Below are 22,423 nucleotides of genomic sequence, written 5' to 3'. Positions count from 1 at the left end.
CTGCTTTTTAAGAGGGTAAAAAAACATAGTAATTTCAAATATCAAAATATGATCATAAAATGTGGAAACAGAGAAACTAAGTAAGTTTGCTCCACACTAACATATAATAACATTACTCAATAGGGTTTGGGAGTTGGTTATTGGTAACACTAAACTAAAACAGACTTTATAGCATGACAGGATTAGGGTTGGAAAAAACTTTGAGGACCATGTAGACCAAACACCTCAGAAAACTGAGGCCTAGAAAAGTTAAGCTTCTTATCCATTATACAGCTAATGATTTTATTTCTAAAAAAAAATCTTTACATTAGAGTTAAGATTATTTGAATTAAAATCAGATATCCTTCCCTCCAAAAAATGGAGGCAGATATTTCAAAAAAACAAAAATAATGAATGAAAAGAATCTACTTAGGGTTTTAGAAATTTGTACTGTTTAACATCTACACTCTGGAAAGCATGGCTTATATGAGCTATAGAGAAGACAATAAGAGAGAAATGAAGAAAAAAAGAAAGTTATGAGAGAGTCGAGTTTAAAAAAAAAATCCCTTAAAAAAGCAAATGATATGGCAACAAGAATAAGGCAGGATAGAGGTGGAGAAAAAAACCATAAAGGGAGGTGGGGGAGGAAACCTTGAATGGAGAGAAACAGTTAAGAAAAGAGAAAAAGCACTTTTTTAAAAATGGAAGCCACTAAGGTAGTACACAGCTAAAGAGATGAAATAAGCCAAGAATCAGAAATCGAAACATTTGCCTGTATCCATTCTAAGAAAATAATATTTTTCATACTGTCACAATTGCTGATGGGTTCAGAATAGGCCTGTGTAGAGTAGATGAATTTTCTAAATCAATCTGCTGACCAATGGTTTTCTTTAAATCCTGAGAGCAATTCCTTATCCTGAAAAGGGCATAGTAAGAAATTTATTAACATATGTATATAAACCAATATTCCTTTAAAACAATGACAATTTCAAGCTTCTAAGATTCTGCTCACTGATTTCTACATTTTTCATTTTAAACAATCTCTAGTGTGGCTTGTAAGGATATGTATAACTGATTTTCAATTGTGCTAACTGAAGATAAGAACATGAGATAAACTAAATTCTCTCTCTACGTAAGGATTTCATTTTGTTATATCAAGTTTCTATTGAAACTGGAAAAAATTCAAAATGGGATAACTGTTTAACTCAAAAAGCACTGTCTACCATGGATAAGACACAGGAAGTGAAAATGAAGGGAATAAGCATTTACATAGGTCACAGCACGTGTTAGGCACTGAGCTAAGTGGTTTTTACAAATATTATCTCACTTGATCCTCACAAACATGCTAGGAAGTAAGCGAGGTTTTTATCCTCATTTCACAGATGAAGAAACTGAGGCAAACAGAGGGCAAAGTAACTTGCCCAGGGTCACTGGTTTGTTTAGTGACTGAGTCTGGATTTTAACTCAGGTTTTCCTGACTTCAGGCTCTATCTACTGCACCAACTAGCTGCTTTGTTATAGACATTTACACTGCAAAGGACGCAAAAAACAAAAGAAAGGATGATTACTTCTCCTTGCCTCTGATATTTACAGGTACAGACTGCCACTGAAATAAAATTACTGAGAAAAATAAAGGAATTTTTAGAAGGACCAAAATAACAAACTTGATTTAAAATGGTCTTATTTCTTTTAGTTTCACTTCCTCCCTAATTTACAGATATTCTGTCAATCTTGGCTATAAACTTAATTACATTCTATAGAAAGGACCATAATGTTCAAAGATGATATATTCTTGATGAAAAGACCAGAGCTGAAAAGAGAATTTGACTTTCAAACACAAGAAACATGAAAAGGTAAACAGGAAAGAGAAATCATAAGGGACTTACTAAAGTTGAACTGTTTACATTCCCACATGGAAAGATAGTATTTGTAACTCTTCAAACTTTTTTCAGTATCTGGGTAGTTGGTGGGATAACACACATGCGCGCGCGCACATGCACACACCCTCACAGAGAGAGACAGAGGGCACAGGGTGAGTTGAATAGGAAGGGATCATATCTAAAAAAAATAAAATTAAGGGGTGAGAGAGGAATATATTGGGAGGCGAAAGGGAGAAATGGAATAGGGCAAATTATCTCTCATAAAAGAGGCAAAAAAAGACTTTTCAACGGAAGGAAAAAGGGGGGAGGTGAGAGGGAAAATGTGAAGCTTACTCTCATCACATTTGACTCAAAGAAGGAATAAAATGCACACTCATTTTGGTATGAAAACCTATCTTACAATACAGGAAAGTGGGGGACATGGGGATAAGCAGGGTGGGGGGGGATGATGGAAGGGAGGGCAATAGGAGGAGGGAGCAATTAGAAGTCAACACTCTTGGGGAAATAGAGAAGAGAAGAAATGGGGGGAAGGATAAGATGGAGGGAAATATAGTTAATCTTACACAACGTGACTATTATGGAAGTCATTTGCAAAACTACACATATATAGCCTATATTGAATTGCTTGCCTTACCAATGGGGATGGGTGGGGAGGGAGGAAGGAAGAGAAGATGGAACTCAAAGTTTTAGGAAGAACTGCTGAGTATTGTTCTTACATACAACTGGGAAATAAGAAATACAAGTAATGGAGTACAGAAATTTATCTTGCCCTACCGTACAAAAGAGAAGATGGGGATAAGGGAAGAGAGAGATGTTAGAAGGGAGGGCAGATTGATGGTAGAGGTAATTAGAATACATGGGGTTTTGGGGTGGGAGGAGGGGAGAGATGAGGAGAAAACTTGGAACTCAAAATTTTGTGGAAATGAATGCTGAAAACTTAAAATAAATTAATTTTAAAAATTTAAAAAAAGAATGTCAGGGTTGGATAGGCATCAACATATTAGCTAAACTGAACCCCAAAGTTTTAGCTTCAGTAGTTATTCTAATTTTCCCAGTGGAAACTGAATGATGCAGAGGAAAGGGTGTAGGAGGAAAAAAAAAGAAAAATCATTGCAGCTGATACAGTCAACCTCAAGGCAAGGGGTGATGAGGGCCTCAACTAAGGTAGAAACTGTTCATAGAAAGAAGGGGTTGGATATAAGAGATGCTATGGAGGTAGAAATGGAAATATTTGACAAATGACTGAAAACGTGGAGTGAGGGGCCCAGAATCACGCCAAAATTACAAGCCTAGAAGATTAAAAGAATGGTGATTCAGTCTTTGGCAGAAATGGAATAGTTTGCAAAAAAGGGTAAAGTTTTGGGGAGAAGATAAGAAGTTTTATTTTGGACATACTGAGTTTGAGATGTACCCAGGATAGCTAGTCTGAAATAACCAAAAGACAAATGGCAACATGTGAGTGAAGCTTATAATAGAGACAAAAACACAACTCTCATTTCATTTCACCTTTCTATTTTCATACTTTTCCAACTAGAATTTACCATCTCTACTTTATCATCAATTCATTCCCTAATACCTTAGAATCTAAGTTCTGACATAACTATTCTTGTAAAACTACCAAATCTAGCCTTATGGTGCAGAGGACAAGAGCCTTAGGTTTGGAGTCAACAGCCCCCTGTGTTTAAATATCAGTTCTGCCACTTACTACTTTATGACCTTGGTAAAGTCATTAAACCTTTTTGTGGGTCTCAGTTTCATGTGTTAAACAAAAAGCGCTGGAATGAATGGCCTTTAACGTTCCTCCCTAACAGTCCAAAATATGTGGTCCCCTGATACAACACATTTCTTGAAGGCAGGGACTTTCGTTTTGCTTTTGTATCCCCAGGGCGTAGTGCAGTGTCTAGAACAAAAGAAACCCTTAAGAAATTCTTAATGATTTATCCTACTGTTCATTCTCAACTTCTCTGAAAAATTAACCTGCTACACATAATGATTCCTTCAAACTCTCTCTTCCTACAAGATCACAGATTTAGAGGTGAAAGGAACCTCAAAGATCTTGTCCAAACACTCCATTCTCTTAGATTCTATAATTCTATATTCTATTTCTTTTCTTTCCTACTTCTGTAACTGTAATTTTCTTTATGAGCTCTTCTTTAAAAGTAAGGATTTTCCTAGGTCTATCCTTAACTATTTTTTCTATATACTTTCTCCCTGATTAGCTTATTTCTTATACCCATGGCTTCAAATATCAGTGGTATGTGAATGATCCTCAAATCTAAAGATTTCTCTGGCCTTTCTGTCAAGTTCCAGATTCACATTTTTAACAGTCTGCTGGATATCTCTAACTGGGTGGTGCCTAGTAGCACCTCCCAACTCAACACATCCAGAACTAAATTCATGTTTGTCCAATCCCTATTTCTGACACTATTAGAAAACACCATTTAGGAGTTTGACACCACAAATCTAGTTTACCATACTTAAAATCTAAAATATCTTTAGACTCTTTTCTCCTTCCTACCTCCCCCATTCCAGTGAATTGCCAAGTCCTGCTAATATTTTTCCCTCTATATATACTTGTTACATTGATCCCCATTACTATCACCAAGATTCAGGCCAATATCACATGCCTACATCACTGTTGCCAGCTTCCCAACTGGTCAAAAATACCAATCGTTAGATAATCTAATGTCTACTAGTCTAACTTCATTCAAGGCACCTGTGGTCATTACTTCCTTAAAGCTGTCATCCCTGGCTTTTCACTGCCTTTGCCCATCAAAATTCTACCCATGTTGCTAGCTTACATTCATCTCTATTCTGTTGTTGTCCAGCACATTCTCCATACCATTTATTCAGGTACTTAACTGAGAGACAGTATGGCATAGAGGCTATAGTGCTTGATTAGAAGTCAGTAAGACCTAGGTTTGAAATACGTCTTGAAAACAAACTAGCCCTATGGCCCTGGATCACCAGAGTCCCAGGTTCCTGATTTATAAAATGGATATAATAGCTACCTCCAGGGTTATTATAAGGAGGAAATTGAAGATAAAAAATACTTTACTTCCCCAATTGATAAATGGTCAAAGGATATGAATAGGCAATTTTCAGAGGAAGAAATTAAAGATATCTATAATCATATGAAAAAATGCTCTAAATCACTATTGATTAGAGAGATGCAAATCAAAACAACTCTGAGGTACCACATCACACCTATAAGATTGGCAAACATGACAGAACAAGAAAATGATAAATGCTGGAGAGGATGTGGGAGAGTTGGAACACTAATTCATTGTTGGTGGAGCTGCGAGCGCATCCAACCATTCTGGAGAGCAATTTAGAACTATGCCCAAAGGGCTACAAAAATGTGCATACCCTTTGACCCAGCAATATCGCTACTAGGACTGTATCCCCAAGAGATCATAAAAATGGGAAAGGGCCCCACATGTACAAAAATATTTACAGCAGCACTTTTTGTAGTTGCCAAAAACTGGAAGTCAAGGGGATGTCCATCAATTGGGGAATGGCTGAATAAATTATGGTATATGAATGTAATGGAGTACTATTGTGCCATAAGAAATGATGAACAAGAAGACTTCAGAGAGGCCTGGAAGGACTTACGTGACCTGATGCTGAGTGAAAGGAGCAGAACCAGGAGAACTTTGTGCACAGCAACGACCACAGTGTGCGAGAGTTTTTTCTGGTAGACTTGGAATTTCGTAATAACGCAAGAACTTCTTAAAAAAAAAAAAAAAATCCCAATGGTGGTTCTCAAGGCAAAATGCCTTCCACACTCAGAGAAAGAAATATGGAAGTCATTCGCAAAATGTAGCAGATCATGTTTGTGTATGTGTATGTTTTTGTGTATCATGTTTTGATTTGTTATATGATTTCTTTCATTTATTTTAGTCTGACTACATAGCATGACTATAGTGAAAATATACTCAATAGGAAAGTATATGTAGAACCAATACAGAATTGTATGCAGTCGTGGGGAGGGAGGGGGTAGTGGGAGGTAGGTGTGGGGGGGATAAAATCTCAATTGTATGGTAGTGATTGTTAAACATTACAAAATAATAAAAAAAAAAAAGAAAAGAAAAAAATACTTTACAAACCTTAAAGAACCATATAAATGAGCTATTATTATTATAAGATCTTATGTTGCTCCTTAATTGTTTTATGTCATTGTGTTTAGCAGGGAGGCAAATTCCTTATAAGTGATCCTTGACTATGGCACAAAAGATACAATATAGCTTTGAAAAGTTAAAAGTTCGGGGTCCCCATAATTAGTAGCCAAAACTGCCATGCAGGAATATGAATTCTCTCCCTCCCTCCAAAGTTTGGATTTGGAGACATTTTAGTAAGTGATTGCTGGGGTTATGTTTTTCACAGGTTTAAAATATCCAGTTTTAAGGACCTCCTTCTAGGGCTTCACGGTTTGTGCCTTTCACATATGAAAAGAGGGTGAGGCTTCCTTCATGTGTTTATACCAGCCTTTGGAAAACTCTCACCAGAGGCTGCAAAGGCACCTTCAAAGAGCACCATTACCACAATTCACCTCTAATATGCTAAAGTCAGCTGTCTCAGTCCTATCTCCACATAAATAAGCAGAATCTGCAAACCATGCCAAATGTAGTGTTAGTTTTGAAATGTGGACTCATTTTCTACTGGGGTTGTAATAATGTTCCCTGGTCCTGAAAATGCCTTTTCTTCACAAATCTGCCAGTTCAATTCTGACCTATCCTTCCAGACTCATTGTGGATTCTACCTCCTCACATTTTCCATTTCTGTAACTTCTAAAAGAGCTAATAATAATTAAAAAAAGAAAAGTAGAGTTAAAGGTTTTATAGAAATGTAAGGTATTATAGTAGGCTTGAAGGAAGAATGATGGAGAAACTTCTGCAGGTTGCTCTTCTGAGGTACTTAAAATGGAAAAACTTCAAGAAAACTAAATTCTACCGAAATCAGAAAACGATCACCGAAAACAGGCATAAACATGATAATCAACAAAGCAGCAAACATGGTATGCATCTAGTTGGGTTCTAATGCAGTTGTGTTCTAGGTCACTCTTCTTCCTCTCATACATATAACAATGCTTATAATACTATGTTCAAGTCATCTCCCACTCTTTTCCTTCTCTTCTCCCATCTCCATGCTTTTTTTGTTCCCAATTCTAACTAACTCTATAGAGCCTAATTATTTTTTAAAAGGAATTTTAGCTTTCTAAACTCAAGTGCTCATATAGCCCATTTGAGAATTTTGAACACCTTCAAAACATACTTTTTAGGATGAAACTTTTCTTCATAAGCATCTTCTTCAACATATCCATCTAAAGGATAGCATCTCTGTCTTCTATTTATAGTTGTAACCACCTTTTAAAAAGGAAAAAAAATGTAGCTTTCAGTAGCAGTAAATACTCTTTCCTCTTTAATATCAAATATCACACAATAAATTTTCATTTCTAAATGAGATTACAGAATAGAAATCAGAAAGTAAAAATAATTTACAATACTGAATCCAAGATTGAAATTGCATGGAATATGTAATAGTACATGTCTACAATTTTCAAAGAATTCGAATATAGTGAATTTGTATAAAATAGTGCTCCCTCTGTCATTTAACACACAGACTAAACCCCCAAATGCTGATCTGAAAGATATAGACTATAAGAAGAATGAAAATCAAAGAAATATGGAGACAAAATAAGATAGAAAATATAATATACTCAGTGATGGACTTAGAACCTAAGTCCTTCCTGTCTACAGTGTTTACTCTGTGTGTGTGACCTTGGACAAATCTAAGCTCCAGTTTCATTTTTTTTTTTTTTTAATGGTAGAGACCTGAACTATGTCTTACAGGATTACTATAATGATTGAATGAGACAAAATCTGCATAATATTTTGCAAAGCTTATGTGCCATATTCAGATATTATTAACACAAAAAAATTGCCATGGTTCTAGAGAAAGCTTACTATATCAGTTTCAAAGTAACTGCAAATTTCCTTTACAAATGACTATGCAGATTAAAGAAATGTTTTATACAACATTTCAGCTACTTAAAGAACAATTCCTAGAAAACAAAAAAGGCATGAAAGAAGCACAAATAACTATATGCTAAGATCTATAATACTGTATTCTTATCAATTCCAGCATCTTTCTATTAGCTCTCACATCAAATGTAAACTCCTTTTTAACATTTAAAGCTGTAGACAAGCTGGATTCAGCATGCCTTTCCAGGCATAAGACTAATCAACTTCTTTATATTCCAGTCAAACTGACCTATTTGTTCTTCCCTGTCCATGATACCATGTTCATTTCTGTGCTTTTGCACAGGCTCTCCTCCACGCCTGGAATGCACAACCTCCGCTCTTTAGTCTTATAAAAGCCTTAACTACTTTCAAAGATCAGCTCACAAGCGACTTCCTAGGTGAGGTCTATTTGGACGTCCTCACTTGCCATGGCTCTCTACTCCCTAGTAAATACTTTGCAGATATTTCATATGTTAATGTTATTCCCTCTATCAGACTAAATTCCAAGAAAGCCAGGTTTGTGTTCTTATTATTCAATGTGGCACTTAGTAGGGGAAAAGAAGGGAATAACCATTTATACAAGCCTTGTATGTACCACATACTGAGCTAAGTGCTTTTACAAATATCTCATTTAATTCTCTCAACACTGCAAGGCACAGTTGAGGAAACTAAGGCCAACAGATATTAACTTGCCCAGGATTACACAGCTCATTAAGTGTCTGAGGATGGATATAAGCTCAAGACTTGCTGACACAAAGTTCAGACTCCTATCCACTGTGTCAGCAGCTCCAACATATATTTGTTGAATTGATACAACAGTTTAAAAAGTCAAGAGAATACAAGAACTAGAAACAATAGGTTCCAGCAAGTATGGTTCATATGTTTCAGAATGTGGAAATTTTCAGCTCTTAGGAAAAGAAAAGTATTTCTGAAATAACATTACACCACAGGATCTATGGAACTAATACTGTTTGTCGTGATATGCTGAGTGTCTAGTTCTTCTATGTTCCATACCATGAGTCTGTAGCATCTTCTTCATAGTTTTCTTACATAAGATTGTTTTTTAAGGAGCCACACTTTTCCTCTTGGTTCTGATTTACAATGATTATCTAAGATGGCCGTGTGAAGGGAACTTGTTTTCTTGACTTGCCCTATTTTCTAGAGAGGAAGTTTCCCTGAACTTAGCAGTGATCTGTCTGATAAGAAATAAAGATGCTGCTTTCAGAGAAACCTGGAAAGGCATGCATAAATGAAAGAGTGAAGTAAAAAAAAACTAGGAAAACAATTTATACAATAATATTGTAAAAACAAAAAAAAAAATCTCAAAGACTTAAATTCTGCTCATTGTAGAAACTTGCAACTATGATTTCAGATGACCAAAAACTCAAAATGCTACCCACTTCCTAAAAGTGATGGACTTGACAGAAAGAAGAGTTATACTTTAGAACACAGCAAATGTGGGAATGTGCTTTGTTTAACTAGGCATGTTATAAGAGTTTTGCCTCCGAATGTGAGGGGTGAAGAGAACACTAGGATAGCCCCCCAAAAAAAGAAGGAAAAAGGGTCATTGAAGCCATTTTTAAAAAGAATGCATAGAAGACAACAAAAGGAAAGCTATAAAGAATCAAAGATTAGCTTTGAAATTTATACTTACGATATTTAGTTCAAAAAGAAAAGCAAGCTATACAGAATAGACTCATAAACAGTACAGAAGAGACTTGCAATTTCAAGTAGTATCACCTTTTCTGTTCCACTATATATGTGGAAATGCTGATGATTTAGTTGTCTTTTTTAAGTTGAGAAATTTTTAAAAATTTAAATTAAAAAAATATCAGTCTCTTTGTAACTTCCACCCACTACTCTTAGTTCTGCGTTCTGGGACCAAGCAGAATAAATAAATACTCCATGATATCTATTGTGCTTCTGTAAGTCTTCTCTTCTACAAGCTACTCCTATTCCTCTGACAGAATCTAACAAAAGACTCTTCACCATCCTACCTGTGGTCCTCCCCCCTCCTCCCTCCAGCCACTCTGAACTAAGACACTCGAAGTAATGCCTTATTACTAGGCTAGATATCTTTATTCCTAAAAGGTATACTTGTAAACATAACCTAAGATTATATCTGCAATCTGAGCTGCCACTCATCAATGACGTGGACTCATCAAGTTTATAAAATTCCGAGACCTTTTTCGAAGTGAGTACTATCTAGTCTTCTACTACCTTGTATTCATTAACATGATCAAATGAGATGACCATACATAAAGCACTTGGAAAACCTTTAAGTGCAACATGAATACCAGATGTTATCTGAACTCAAGTGCAAAATCCAACTTGACATATACATTTTATCTTATTAAATTCAGTCCAATGTCAGTTTCTCAAGATTTTTAGGATCCTATCATCCAATGTCTTAGCTATATTCCCCCAGCTTTGTATCATCTGCAAACTGAATAAGCATGCCTTATGTATACCTTTATTTGAATCACTGATCAATGGCAGGGTCAAGCCCAGGTCCAAGGCCACTCCACCTTGTTCCAAGTTGATAACAAACTATTAATAACTGTACTTTGGGTCCAACCATTCAGCTAGTTAAAAATGTTTTTAACTGTAGTATCACATAGATGTGCTGTATGTTCTCCCTCAATATTTTCCAAAAGAAACAGATGAGAAACTTTTATCAACTGCTTTGTTCACTTGTGCAAAGGTTGATATATTTCCATATTATTGCACTGCCTTTGTTTTTAGCCTTAGGATTGTCTTTTTTCTTCAAGTTTGATTTTACTTCCAATCATTGTTTTTATCCCTGGATGTCTCTTGGACGATCCCTGGATGTCTGTGCTTTCCAAAACATACCATAAGAAAGGGAAGAAAAAATTCTTTAGTGTAAAAGTGTTTGTGAGGACAGGAATTTGAATGATATTGTTTGACTAAGATTATGAAGAGACAAGGAAAATCACGATAAGGAAAGAAAAAAGCAAAGAAACAAGGAGAGAAAAGGTATAGAAAAGAGTTACATGATGCTCAGCTCACAACTCAAACAAGATCTTGAAAGCATCAACACTTAAGTTATGTAATTTTAAGCATTATTTTATAGCAAGGAAGAGCTTGTAACATATACCCTTCTGCCTTCATTTGAAGTAACAGGTGAATCTGGTATTTTGGTTGTCATTTCACTGATGAGTGTTCATTCCACTGATAAAGAGGCAAACCCCTTTAGAGTTCTTTATCTGATATGATTCTTCCCCATTTTGACCTTAAGTCTTTCACAGAGGACCTACCCAAAGAAGGAGACCTTCTTCTTTTACCATCTCTATATACTGATGTGCTAGTTCAGCAATTATTTCATTTTCTATATATATAAAACAGGAAAAGGCAACAGGTTGGTCACAGAAATCTTTAATTATGTTAATGTCATTTCTTAAATTCAAGTTATATTTCTGGACAAGATGCACACTCCTTGCATCTAGTGAATGTTATCATTACTATTTCAATATTCTGTATTTATAATCACCAATAACTTGTGAAATTGGTGGGGAAAACCTTCTTAAATATGTCACTTCTGTGAAGATTCAAGATTTATTAAAAATTCATATATCCTTCACCAAGAAAAAAATAAAAATGAATGTTACAAAATTACAAAGAAAAGGCATGGCTCCAAATTAAAGACACCTCCCCCCAATTTTGCAAAGGTAAGTGGGTAAGTGGGTGTGTGTGAAATATTTTGTATATACAATTTTTTAAAAATCCATTTATCAGTTTTGCTGATTCTCCCGACCTCCCCAAAAGCCTTTGTTAAATGGGTTGGCTCCCTGAGAAGGGAAAGGATAATGGAAAAACAAAAGATATTGATTTAAAAATATTTTAAATCCAAATATTCCATATAATTGCAGAGAAGCCAACCTATATTGAAAGAAATGGTAAAAAGATAGTTTTTTTCTATTTCTCTACATTCTATATATTTAAAAACAACAGCCAACATTATATTTAATGGAGATAAACTAAAGTACTTTCTAAAAAGTTCACAAGTGAAGATGTTCATTGTAACCACTTCTTTATGACAGTACTAGAAACACAAGCTATGGCAATAACATGAGAAAGAAATTAAGGGAATACACATAGGTGAACACAAAACAAAATTGTCCTTTTGTGTAAATGTGATGGTGTATCTAGAGAAGCCTAGAGAGAAGTCAAGTAAAAATTAATTTAAATAACTTCAACAAAATCCAATATAAACTCCTCCCCCCCCAAATTATCAGCATTTCCATATATCAACAAAACCCAAGAGGAAGAGATAGAAAGAGAAATTTAATTTAAAATGCCTCCAGAATGTACAAAATACTTGGGAATCTAACAAGACACATACAAGGAACTATACCAATACAAGTATTAAAGACTATTTACAGAAATACAGTCTGAAATAATTGGAGAAATAGTAATTACTCATCAGTAAAGGCTGAGCTAAAATAAAATAAAAATGACAATACAAGCCAAATTAAATTATTCAATGAGTATTATACTAAACTACCGAAAGATTACTTTATAGAACTAGAAAAAATAACAAAATTCATCTGGAGAAACAGAAGGTCAAAAATCTCAAGGAAAATAATGAAGGGGGAAAGCCATCAATACCAGATCTCAAACTATACTATAAAGCATTAATCAAAAACAATTTGTTACTGATTTTAAAGTAGTGAGGTCATCAATGGGACAGATTAGGTACAGAAAATACAGAAACAAATGTGCTTTAGCCCAGGGTCTGATAAACCCCAGTTACTGGGGTAGGGACTATTAGGGACATCACTTGTCTGGCAGAAATTAGGTTTACCCCATATATACCAAGGCAAGTTTCAACTGATATATGACTTAAGATATAAAAGATCATATTATAAAATAAATTTATCTAACAACAATGTTGTGAAATGAACAATTTTGAAAACTTAAGAAATCTGATCAACACAATGATTAATTATAATTCTAGAAGACTGAAGATTGCTGTCTACCTGATGGCAGAGAAGTGATAACTAATATGCAGAATAAGACCTGCATTTTTGGACATGGGCAATGGGGGGGAATTATTTTGCTTAACTAAGCTTATTTGTTGAGGCTTCTGTATTTTTCCACCTGAGCATGGAGAGGAATGAGTGGGTAGGGAGAAAAAATACTTGATAATTGGGGGAAAAAATTCTTTTACTATCTGGATAGATTAGGCTCTCAAAGAGGAGAAGGTATACAATTAGGTGAGTACTGCTGACATGGATTGGTTAAAGTTTCCTCATCCTGAACTTCCCTATGACAATGAAAAAATCATAGGTTTGGTTCCTTTCCCCATCCTATCCATAGCAATTAAATGTCATTTTGCTTTCTTTTACTTTTTACTTAAGATAACAAACAAATATGTTCTTTGTAAAAGGTTTAGGATATTTAGAACAAAAAACAAACAAAACACCTTACCTCACAATCAGGGCATACAACTGTGCTATATTCTTCAGTTACTGACAAGCACAATTCACAATAAGCATGTCCACACTGAAGCTCACGTTGGTGACCTGCTAATAAAATTAATTCTACTATGAATTAACCATATTTGTATGATTTATTAATTTTGTTTTTCTACTCAATAAGCACTCAACAAACACCTATTATTGTGTAAAACACTGGGCAAGTTATCAAATGTAAAATTTCAAGCCTTTTTATAAACTAAGTTTTAAAAGATAAGAGGTACTAGTATGGTATAGTGAACACAGCTCACGCCAGAGCTCACCTAACCTCTCAGCACCCTAAATAACTCTAAGACTCTAAGTTATAGACTTCCAACAACTGAGGGAATTCCCTATGTCAATGAATTCACAAGTTCACTCTATAACCCTAACCCTAATAAAATCTTATATTTTCAGACACAGTTATAAACCTAACAATATAAAGCAGCACATAACACCTAAATACTGGAAATAAAATTATAAACTATTATAACAACAAGGTTGTCTCAGTTTTCTCATTTGAAATGACTAGCCAAATATATAAGTAAACTTCGGGGAGTTTCCGGTAGGTAACAGAGAAAAGAAAACTTAAAATAAATCATGGCTACCTCTCACTGGTAGCTCTGGAAAGCTACGTATCCTGCTGGAAAAAAAATGTATACAGTAGCTCCATGATTTAGCAAGTAAGATTAACATTAAGTCTGCGAAAAAGTTTTCTTAAGCTGTATAAATTTATTTTTAAAGTCTTATTTGGATTCCAATGGGGAGAGAAACACCTTAATAAATTTCCCAAATATAAGTATCTACAGAAGTAGTGACATCTGGTTATTACTAAATTTCTGGGGGCAATTCTGTGGCATAAATTTATAGCTCTAATTTTCTTAAAATGCCACACTAAATATAATTTACTGACTGAAGATGGCAGAGGCAAAACTGGCCATTTGTCCTACCCAGGTCACTTGCCTAATTTACTTAAACTCCTCTACCTCACATCCCCCATCTTTTCTAAAAAACAAACAACTGAAAAATATCCCTGCCCCACAAAAGCAACATCCTACAGAAAATACAACCAAGCCTTTTGCACAGGCAAACAGAGTTTTCCTCAACCGGTCCAAGAAACTTCTGAATTCTGGCAGAAAACACTGTACATGAAAAGAAAGGCTATCCCACTGTAATGAAATGAGTAAATCATCAGTCAGAACTGAGCAAGAACTGGCTTGGCTGTCAGCAATTGTTTGTTATTCAGTACAAAACAAATCCAGGACGCAGGCTGAGCAGGCTCCTGACTAAATGGGGCACCGGGGGAGTCTGGCAGAACCCTGACTCAGGCCAGCACAACAAGAGACAACACACCAGATGGGAATTCGGACATGCTGCTTAACCTGGAAGCGGCTGCGCGTCACCAACCACAGTGGTAAGGCGGGCTCGGGTCTGACTTCAACATCGTACTAGAGCAGCATTCCGAGCTACACGCACGTGGCCGGCGGGAGAACGTGTAATGCTCTCCTGATCCGGCAAAAAAGATTGGCAAGAGCGCTTCGGCTCCTTCTTTCATCGGATCCCCACGGCCCCCAGAGGAGGAAGATGGCTGAGGCGCTTAACCCATGAATCACCGCGGGGGGGGAGCTCTTTCTAATGGCTACATTAATCTGGGGGATTGGAAGGGGGCCGGGTCTCCCAAGCAGATTAACAGGTTCTGTAAACTACCACGCCGAATGCAGAATTGTTCCTTTAGAAGGACCATCTTCGCCAAACCAAGTTTTCACAACGTGGTGGCGTCCTGCTGGACACTATCTCACGGAAACGAGACGGTCACCCACAAAAAGAAAGGGAGGCGTGTTGTCCCCGCGGAGAGGGCCCAGGGCAGCCTTGCAGGACCAAGACCGTTGACTTTGGATCGGGGGCCCTCAGGGCTCAGCCAGACTCCGCCGTTTAGCGCCTGAATGCCTCGGTCATCTCTTGACCTCAGCTTCCCCCTTCGTACGATAAAAAGGCTGAAAACCTAAACCTTAAAACCAGGATGATGTGACCAAGGGGGAAGGATGGGAGGGGAAATAGAGAAAAGGAGATGGAAAAGAGAAGGAGGGGGAACGGGGGAGGAGGGAAGGCAGAACGATAACGAAACCACCAGAGACGAAGACTGGCGGGCTTGTCGCCAAGAAGGCCAGGCACCCTCCAACCCCGCCCCGCCCCCTCCCCTCCCCCCCTTCCCCCCCTAGAGGGGCCGCGGCCTCCTCCCTGCCTCACACCGCTACAAGAGTCGGCGAGGCCACAGGGCCTGCGGGCAGGGGCTCGCCCCAAGGACTCCCTACCCGCCGCGGCCACGGAGCTCCTTCCACACCCGCTGCACAGGACCTCCGTCGGGCCCCAGAGCCGGCTCTTCCGCCTAGGAAGACGGTGAGGAGGAGAGGAAGGGGAGGACGCGGAAAGCCGAGCCGTCGAGGAACCCACGCCAGCCATGCCACCCGCCGCAGCTCCCGTCGGCGCCACTGCCGCCGCCATCTTGTGCTCCCAGCCCCTCCGCACGTGCAACCTCGCAGGCCTCGTGCGTCTCTCCGGTCGGCCGGCCAATCAGGGCAAGGGGGAGGGGTCTCTGTTCAGCCAATCACGGCAGGCGGAAGGGAATTCGTCGTTGTCCCCAGCTGTTTCTCTTTATTAAGTTCACTTGAGCTGCTTCTGCACCACGAGGCTGCAATGAGGAGAACAAAGGTCATTCGTTGACCCCAGCTGGTCCTGCCGCGGTGCACTCTGGGGGTGGAGGGGCTGGAGGGAAAGGACCAAGTTTCACATCCTGCCTAGGGCTCTCCGCTGTTATAGATTTCCCCATCAAGTTTTGAGTCGCCAGTGACACAAGGTGCTCTGCAACCTTTGCCATGCAAACGTGAGCGATTTGGCCGAGCGCCGAGCTAAGAAAAGTATTGGTAATGAAAAAAAAATGTTAACTAGATCACACGTGAAGGCCGGGGGCCTTGGTGTCTGCAGCGCTCTCCCTCCGCAGTCCCCACGCTTCCAGGCCCTGGCTTCCCTCACCCGCAGTCCCACATTAAGTCTGCCCTCAACCCTTTCCTCTGAAGTGTCCTCGCATTTCTTTTCTATATACTTAGAGATGAAGCCCTGGGGATGGACACACGGAAAGGCAAAAGATTGTCCCCCCTCTCCACGGAGCTCAGGATCGAATAGGGGAGACAGTATGCGAGCACCTGCTAAGCTTTAAACAGGTGGATAGGGATAGGGCCGGACTTTATGTTTATCTCCAGAGCCTAGCACGGTGCTTGATTGATCGCAACAATCATTGTATTATGTGAAAAACACCTGTTGAAATCCCCAAAAAGTACAAGATGATAGCATCTGTTATAAATGAGTAGAAAACATATATAGGGAAACAAGGTAGTGTCATATATACGTTGTTTATCTTCCCCTCCCCCCACCCAGTTCTGTGATTGAAGGAAGCAGGATTTGGGTTGAAACCCAATGCTGCCACTTAACTACCACGGTAATCCTGGCAGGTAATGTTACCCTATAGACCTCCATTTCCTCATCTGTAAAAGGGGGGACAGCATACTAGATGATCTCTAAGCCCTTTCTAGTTCTAAATCATGTTATCTTATGGTATGCCAAAAGGCAAATGAGTTGGGGAATGCAATAATGTATTAATTAGAATAATGGGTTATTATTTTATATTCTATAAAATATACTGTATATCATTACATAGAAAAATATAATATAAATTTATGAGCATATATTAGGTTATAATATATAAATATGTGAATTCATATGAGTATATATTATAAAGTAATAAATAAATGTGATATGACATAATTAATATAATAATGAAACTCCTGATTCAGGAGAGATGTGTTGGCCACAGTTGGCATCAAGGAAAGCTTCACAAAACAGTTGGGACTCAAGGCAGTGTTTGAGACTTAGGAAGTACTTCAATAAAAGACAAACAGATATAATAAAAGGAGATGGGAGAGCAAGTTATTTAGAACTGGCACAAGTGAGAATGTAATTGACATGTTTAGGGATCAGTGACCTGATCAGTTGCTCCTAGATGAGAACTGAGAGAGAAAATGTTGTAGAAATAGGTTGAGGCCAAATTGTGGATGTCTTTGAAATACAAGGCTGAGGAGATGTTGAATATTCCTGAGTTGTTTGTGAAAATGTATAAAGGAAGTTGGGGAAGGGAACTTGAGAACCAAAGACTAAGGGAGAGTCTGTAACTGAAGAGTGGAGAGACACAGAAACCTGTTCAGGAGAAACAGACTTTGATCTGACCCTTTACTACTGCTATGAATCAATCGTAGAGATTTTACAGATCCAAAGGGTGGGTGCTGACTCTTTAATGGCCCTTAGTTTTCTCTACATTTGGGAAGACTTGAATCCCGCTGTGTAGTATAGAGAAAGTAGAGGAAGGATATAGATATAGATTTTTTGACTCTCTGGTAGCCCTGAGTTCTTTCCTTACTTGGGGGTAGGGAGATTTCAATAAAATACATAGGATGGGGGAGCTCAGGGTCAGAGTCTCTAGAAGTATAGGTTCCTGGAAGAGAGAGTGTACATGGGAGGGTCAGGTGTTCTGGATTATCTATGAGGTTGGTTTGTTTGTTTTTTTTAGTGTTCTTTGCTGTGCCAATTATCTAATTTGTTTTTCATTTCATGCTTTGGTAGCTTCAACTGCTTACAAGGGAACTGAATATTCCCATGGGATAGTGCTCTTTGCTGTGGAAAATATCTAATATCTCCTATGGAAGAGCAAAGATTAGCCACATATAGATTTCCCTAGAGGAAACCCTAGGTGGGGACAAGAGCCAAAGAATTGTGGTCTAGAAACCTTCAAATCCATCCTAGGTCTAAGTCAGGCTCAGAGTTGCTTTTCAGCAGTGCTTTGAGCTATGGGCCAATTTTGTATTGGGTTTTTTTTTTTTTTAATCTCTTTTGCCTTTCTCATCAGATGTCCTATTTGGCTCTGAATTTTATAGTTGTTGAGGCTGAGTCATTTCAGTTGTGTCTGACTATAAATTCTTCCTGCTTTTGAGTTTGTCTATCACAGTCAACTTTCATGTAGACTTTTTGGTCAGTTCTTGGCACGGGTATTATCATAGAATTCCTCTGTTAAAACAAGAATTCTACCTCTTAGATATATTTGACCTGTAGCAAAAAATAAAACTGTAAATCAGGGATGTTGTCTTTGTAAGAGATGTTTGTCTCCGGTTTATTAAAGGCCCTTGTTGCCGGATCATGTTGAAGAGGTATCTTCATTCTTATTCGGTGTTATGACAGCTATTGATTTTGTTTCAAATTCTCTTGAGGGAACACCAGTTGAGCCTGAAAGCAGTGGATAGACTCTGGGCTTGGAGTCGGGAAGACCTGAGTTCAATTCTAACCTCAGACACTTAGTAGCTGTGTAACCCTGAGCAAGTCACATAACCTCTGTTTACCTCAGTTTCCTCAACTATAAAATGGGGGATAATAATAGTGTTGACCTCACAGGGCTGTTGTGAAAATCAAATGAGATAATAATTGTAAAGCAATTAGCACAGTGCCTGACCCATACTAGTTCTGTGTAACAGGTTCTGTATAAAACTAGGTGTTATCAATGTTGTTGTTATTATTAATTTTATTATTACCTGAATGGATCCCCATGTTGAAGCTCCACTGAGTCCCAAGCCATTCTGTTTCCTAGCAGCAGCTTTAATTTTTCTACCTCCCTACAAAGTATTCCTATGATTTTCTGTAAATTTCCATGCTTTCCTTAAAACATATCATTTAGTTCTGCTTGTGTAAAAAAATTCTAAGTCAAGGTTCTTTGTTGTTCTGACATGTCACTGTGGTTTCCTGTTTGTACCACTGAAGGGCATTCCCCCAAAGTTCTCCTATACCTTGTGCACTCTTTGCTATACCAAGTTTCCCCACTCCCCAGGTCATTAGACTTCTTGTCCAAGGTATTTGTAATAATCTCTATTTTTGTATTTCTTCACTATCTTTTTTGTTTCCCATAGTACCCATTTAGACTTCCTTTCTCCAGGAAAAAATTATTAATTATTCCACTGTCTTGTGCCATATGAATCAGCAACAAAAAGGCTTGTATTTCAAAGTTTTCATCTCAGGGGAGCATTAATTTCATGTTTTCCTATAGCACCATAACCCTATGATTGGATCTTGTTTGGGATGCCAGATATTGGGCTGCAGGGTTAGGTTGGGGATTGGATCTCTAGCTACTTCTCCCTAACTCCATAGTAAAGACAAAGCTAAGACATAGATCACTGGACTTTCCATGTTGGGAAGGTGGGATGATTAATTCTTAAGGAACCATTTTTGAGATTAAGCAGATGCCCAGAGGGCAAGAATAACTTTTTAGTGAACGTTATCTTCAGCCACAAATCTGTTCCTAGGAACTGAGTCTCCATATCCTAAAACTCTGAGGTTTGGGAGTCTTGGTTGGAGAGTTACAGTATCTTTAATCCCATTCACTCAGCACTGCCTTTACTGGAAAAGAAAGGTAAGCAGATTCATTTCTGAGACAGCAAACTTCTATCATCTCCCTCATTTGCAGATCGCACAATGCTAACTCAGGTGAGCCCAGGCCAAAGGCTACAAGGAATACATATGTATACCTTTTAAAAATTTGCTACATTGATGGGATTTGTAGGACTAGAATGGACCTTAGAGGTTATCTGCTATAATGCTCTCATTTTATAGATGAGAAAACAGACTGGAAAGTTTAAACCACTTGCCCACTATATCATAGATTGCAGTAACACAACTATAATTTTCATAGGATCCCAAAACCCTATGAAGAGATAGAACTTAAAGGTTTAAGTCAACTGTAGGGGAGTAGGCCAGAGTGGGGATGTGACCTATGACTCCACAGAAAAATGTAAACTACCTTGTGTAAAGAGAAACAGCAAAAGAAGCTTCAACTATCCCTTGGGAAAACTTGCATGTGAGCTTGGGCCTTCTTTGTTCTGTTTCTATATAATAACTGACCTAGCCTGGAGTTGGTGCAGGAATTCAAGATGTAAATTTGTCCTGCTGCTGTTCAGGATAACTGGCTTCTTATGAGTAAACTCCCCCAGTTGACCTAATTGACTCTAATAAAACCTATTAATAACCAAGCTGGCATAAGCCCCTCTTTCTTTGGTATCTCAGTATTCTCTCAGAGGGTGTGCCACCCTATAATTAGCGTAATTAGGGCAGAACAGAGTTGCCACCTTACACCAATCCCTTTATTTTATTTTATTATTTTATTTTATTTTTTTTAATGTTCTACAATCACTACCATAAAACTTAGATTTTTACCCCCCCACACCTACCTCCCACCAGCCCCCTCCCTCCCCAAGATGGCATACAATTCTATATAGGATCTACATATACTTTCCTATTGAATACGTTTTCACTATAGTCATGTTATGTAGATGAACTAAAATAAATGGAAGAAATCATATAACAAATCAAAACATAATACACATACACACACACAAACATGATCTGCTACATTCTGTGAATGAATTCCATAGTTCTTTCTCTTGAGTGTGGAAGGCATTTTGATTTAGAAGACCATTGAGAATTTTTTTTTTTTAAGTTTTTGCATTATTATGAAGTTCCAAGTCTACCAGAAAAAACTCTCGCACACTGTGGTCGTTACTGTGCACAGAGTTCTCCTGGTTCTGCTCCTTTCGCTCAGCATCAGATCATATAAGTCCTTGCAGGCCTCCCTGAAGTCCTCTTGATTGTCATTTCTTATGGTGCAATAGTACTCCATTACATTCATATACTATAATATATTCAGCCATTCCCCAATTGATGGGCATCCCCTTGATTTCCAGTTTTTGGCAACTACAAAGAGTGCTGCTGTAAATATTTTTGTACATGTGGGACCCTTTCCCATTTTTATGATCTCTTGGAGATACAGTCCTAGTAGTGATATTGGGTCAATCCTCTTATTTTATAGATGTGGAAACTGAGGTCTAGAGAGGTCAAGTGATTTCCCCAGATTATATAGGTAGTAAAGTAACAGCCAGGATTTTTTTTAATTTGAAAAAAATTTAATAATATTTTTTCCTAATTACATGTAAAAATAATTTTTAACATTTTTAAAAATTTTGAGTTCCAAATTTTCTCCTTCCCTCTCATTTTCCCCTTTTGTAAGTTGATAAACAATTTGATATAGGTTATATATGTTCAGTCATCTAAAATATTTCCATATTAGTCATGCTGTGAAAGAAGAAATAGACCAAAAGGAAAAAAAGCATGAAAAAAATAAGGTAAAAAAAGTATGCTTCTATCTGCATTCAGACTCCAGTTCTTTTTTGGATGTGAATAGCATTTTTCATCATGAGTTCTTTGGAATTGTTTTAGATTATTGTACTGCTGAGAATAGCTAAGTCATTCACAGTTGATTATCATACAGTATTGCTGTTACTATGTACAACATTCTCCTGGTTCTGCTTACTTCACTCTGCATCAGTTCATGTAAGTCTTTTCAAGTTTTTCTGAAATCATCTTGTTTGTCATTTCTTATAGCACAATAGTATTTCAATTGATGGGCATTCCCTAATTTCCAATTCTTTGATACCACAAAAAGAACTGCTATAAATATTTTTGTTAAAATAGGTCCTTTTCCCTTTCTTTTTTAAAATCTCTTTGGGATATAGATCTAGTAGTAGTATTGCTGAGTCAAAGGGTATGCATAATTTAATTACCCTTTAGGCACAGTTCCAAATTACTTCCAAGAACTGTTGGATTAGTTAACTACACCAATAGTACATTAGGATTCCAATTTTCCCACATCTTCTCCAACATTTATCATTTTCCTTTTCTGCCATGTTAACCAACCTGATAAGCATGAGGTGGTACCTCAGAATTGTTTTAATTTGCATTTTTCAAAGCCAGGATTTGAACTCTGATCTTGTTGACTCAAAGTTCAACAATTTTGCTGTCGAATCATAATTCAAATCCAGAACTTCTAACTTCTCTTCCCACTAATACTTGCAGCAATTGCCCCACAAATTGGGACTTCTGCTTTCTCTTAGCTGGACTATGGAAATGGTAGTTCTTGTTC

General features: G+C 37.6%; 1 protein-coding gene across 2 annotated transcripts in view; it reads right to left on the bottom strand.

The window, feature by feature from the left end:
- The window catches only part of RNF17 (ring finger protein 17), a 110,760-nt gene extending 94,770 nt beyond the window's left edge, over positions 1-15,990 (bottom strand). Inside the window, exons 1-4 of one of the 2 annotated variants that reach the window (XM_072611657.1) lie at positions 15,672-15,990; positions 13,334-13,431; positions 7,134-7,225; positions 787-895 (exon numbers count right to left, since the gene is read on the bottom strand). In XM_072611657.1, coding sequence (XP_072467758.1) covers positions 787-895; positions 7,134-7,225; positions 13,334-13,431; positions 15,672-15,861 — 489 coding nt within the window. In that variant the 5' untranslated portion in view covers positions 15,862-15,990. The remainder of the gene's footprint in view (positions 1-786; positions 896-7,133; positions 7,226-13,333; positions 13,432-15,671) is intronic. The other variant, XM_072611658.1, reaches the window with a different exon arrangement.
- Positions 15,991-22,423: the final 6,433 nt, after the last annotated feature.

Source organism: Notamacropus eugenii, chromosome 5 (genome assembly GCF_028372415.1).
Source record: "Notamacropus eugenii isolate mMacEug1 chromosome 5, mMacEug1.pri_v2, whole genome shotgun sequence".
NCBI classification, from domain to species: Eukaryota; Metazoa; Chordata; class Mammalia; order Diprotodontia; family Macropodidae; genus Notamacropus; species Notamacropus eugenii.
This window is presented reverse-complemented; position numbering and strand designations above follow the sequence as displayed.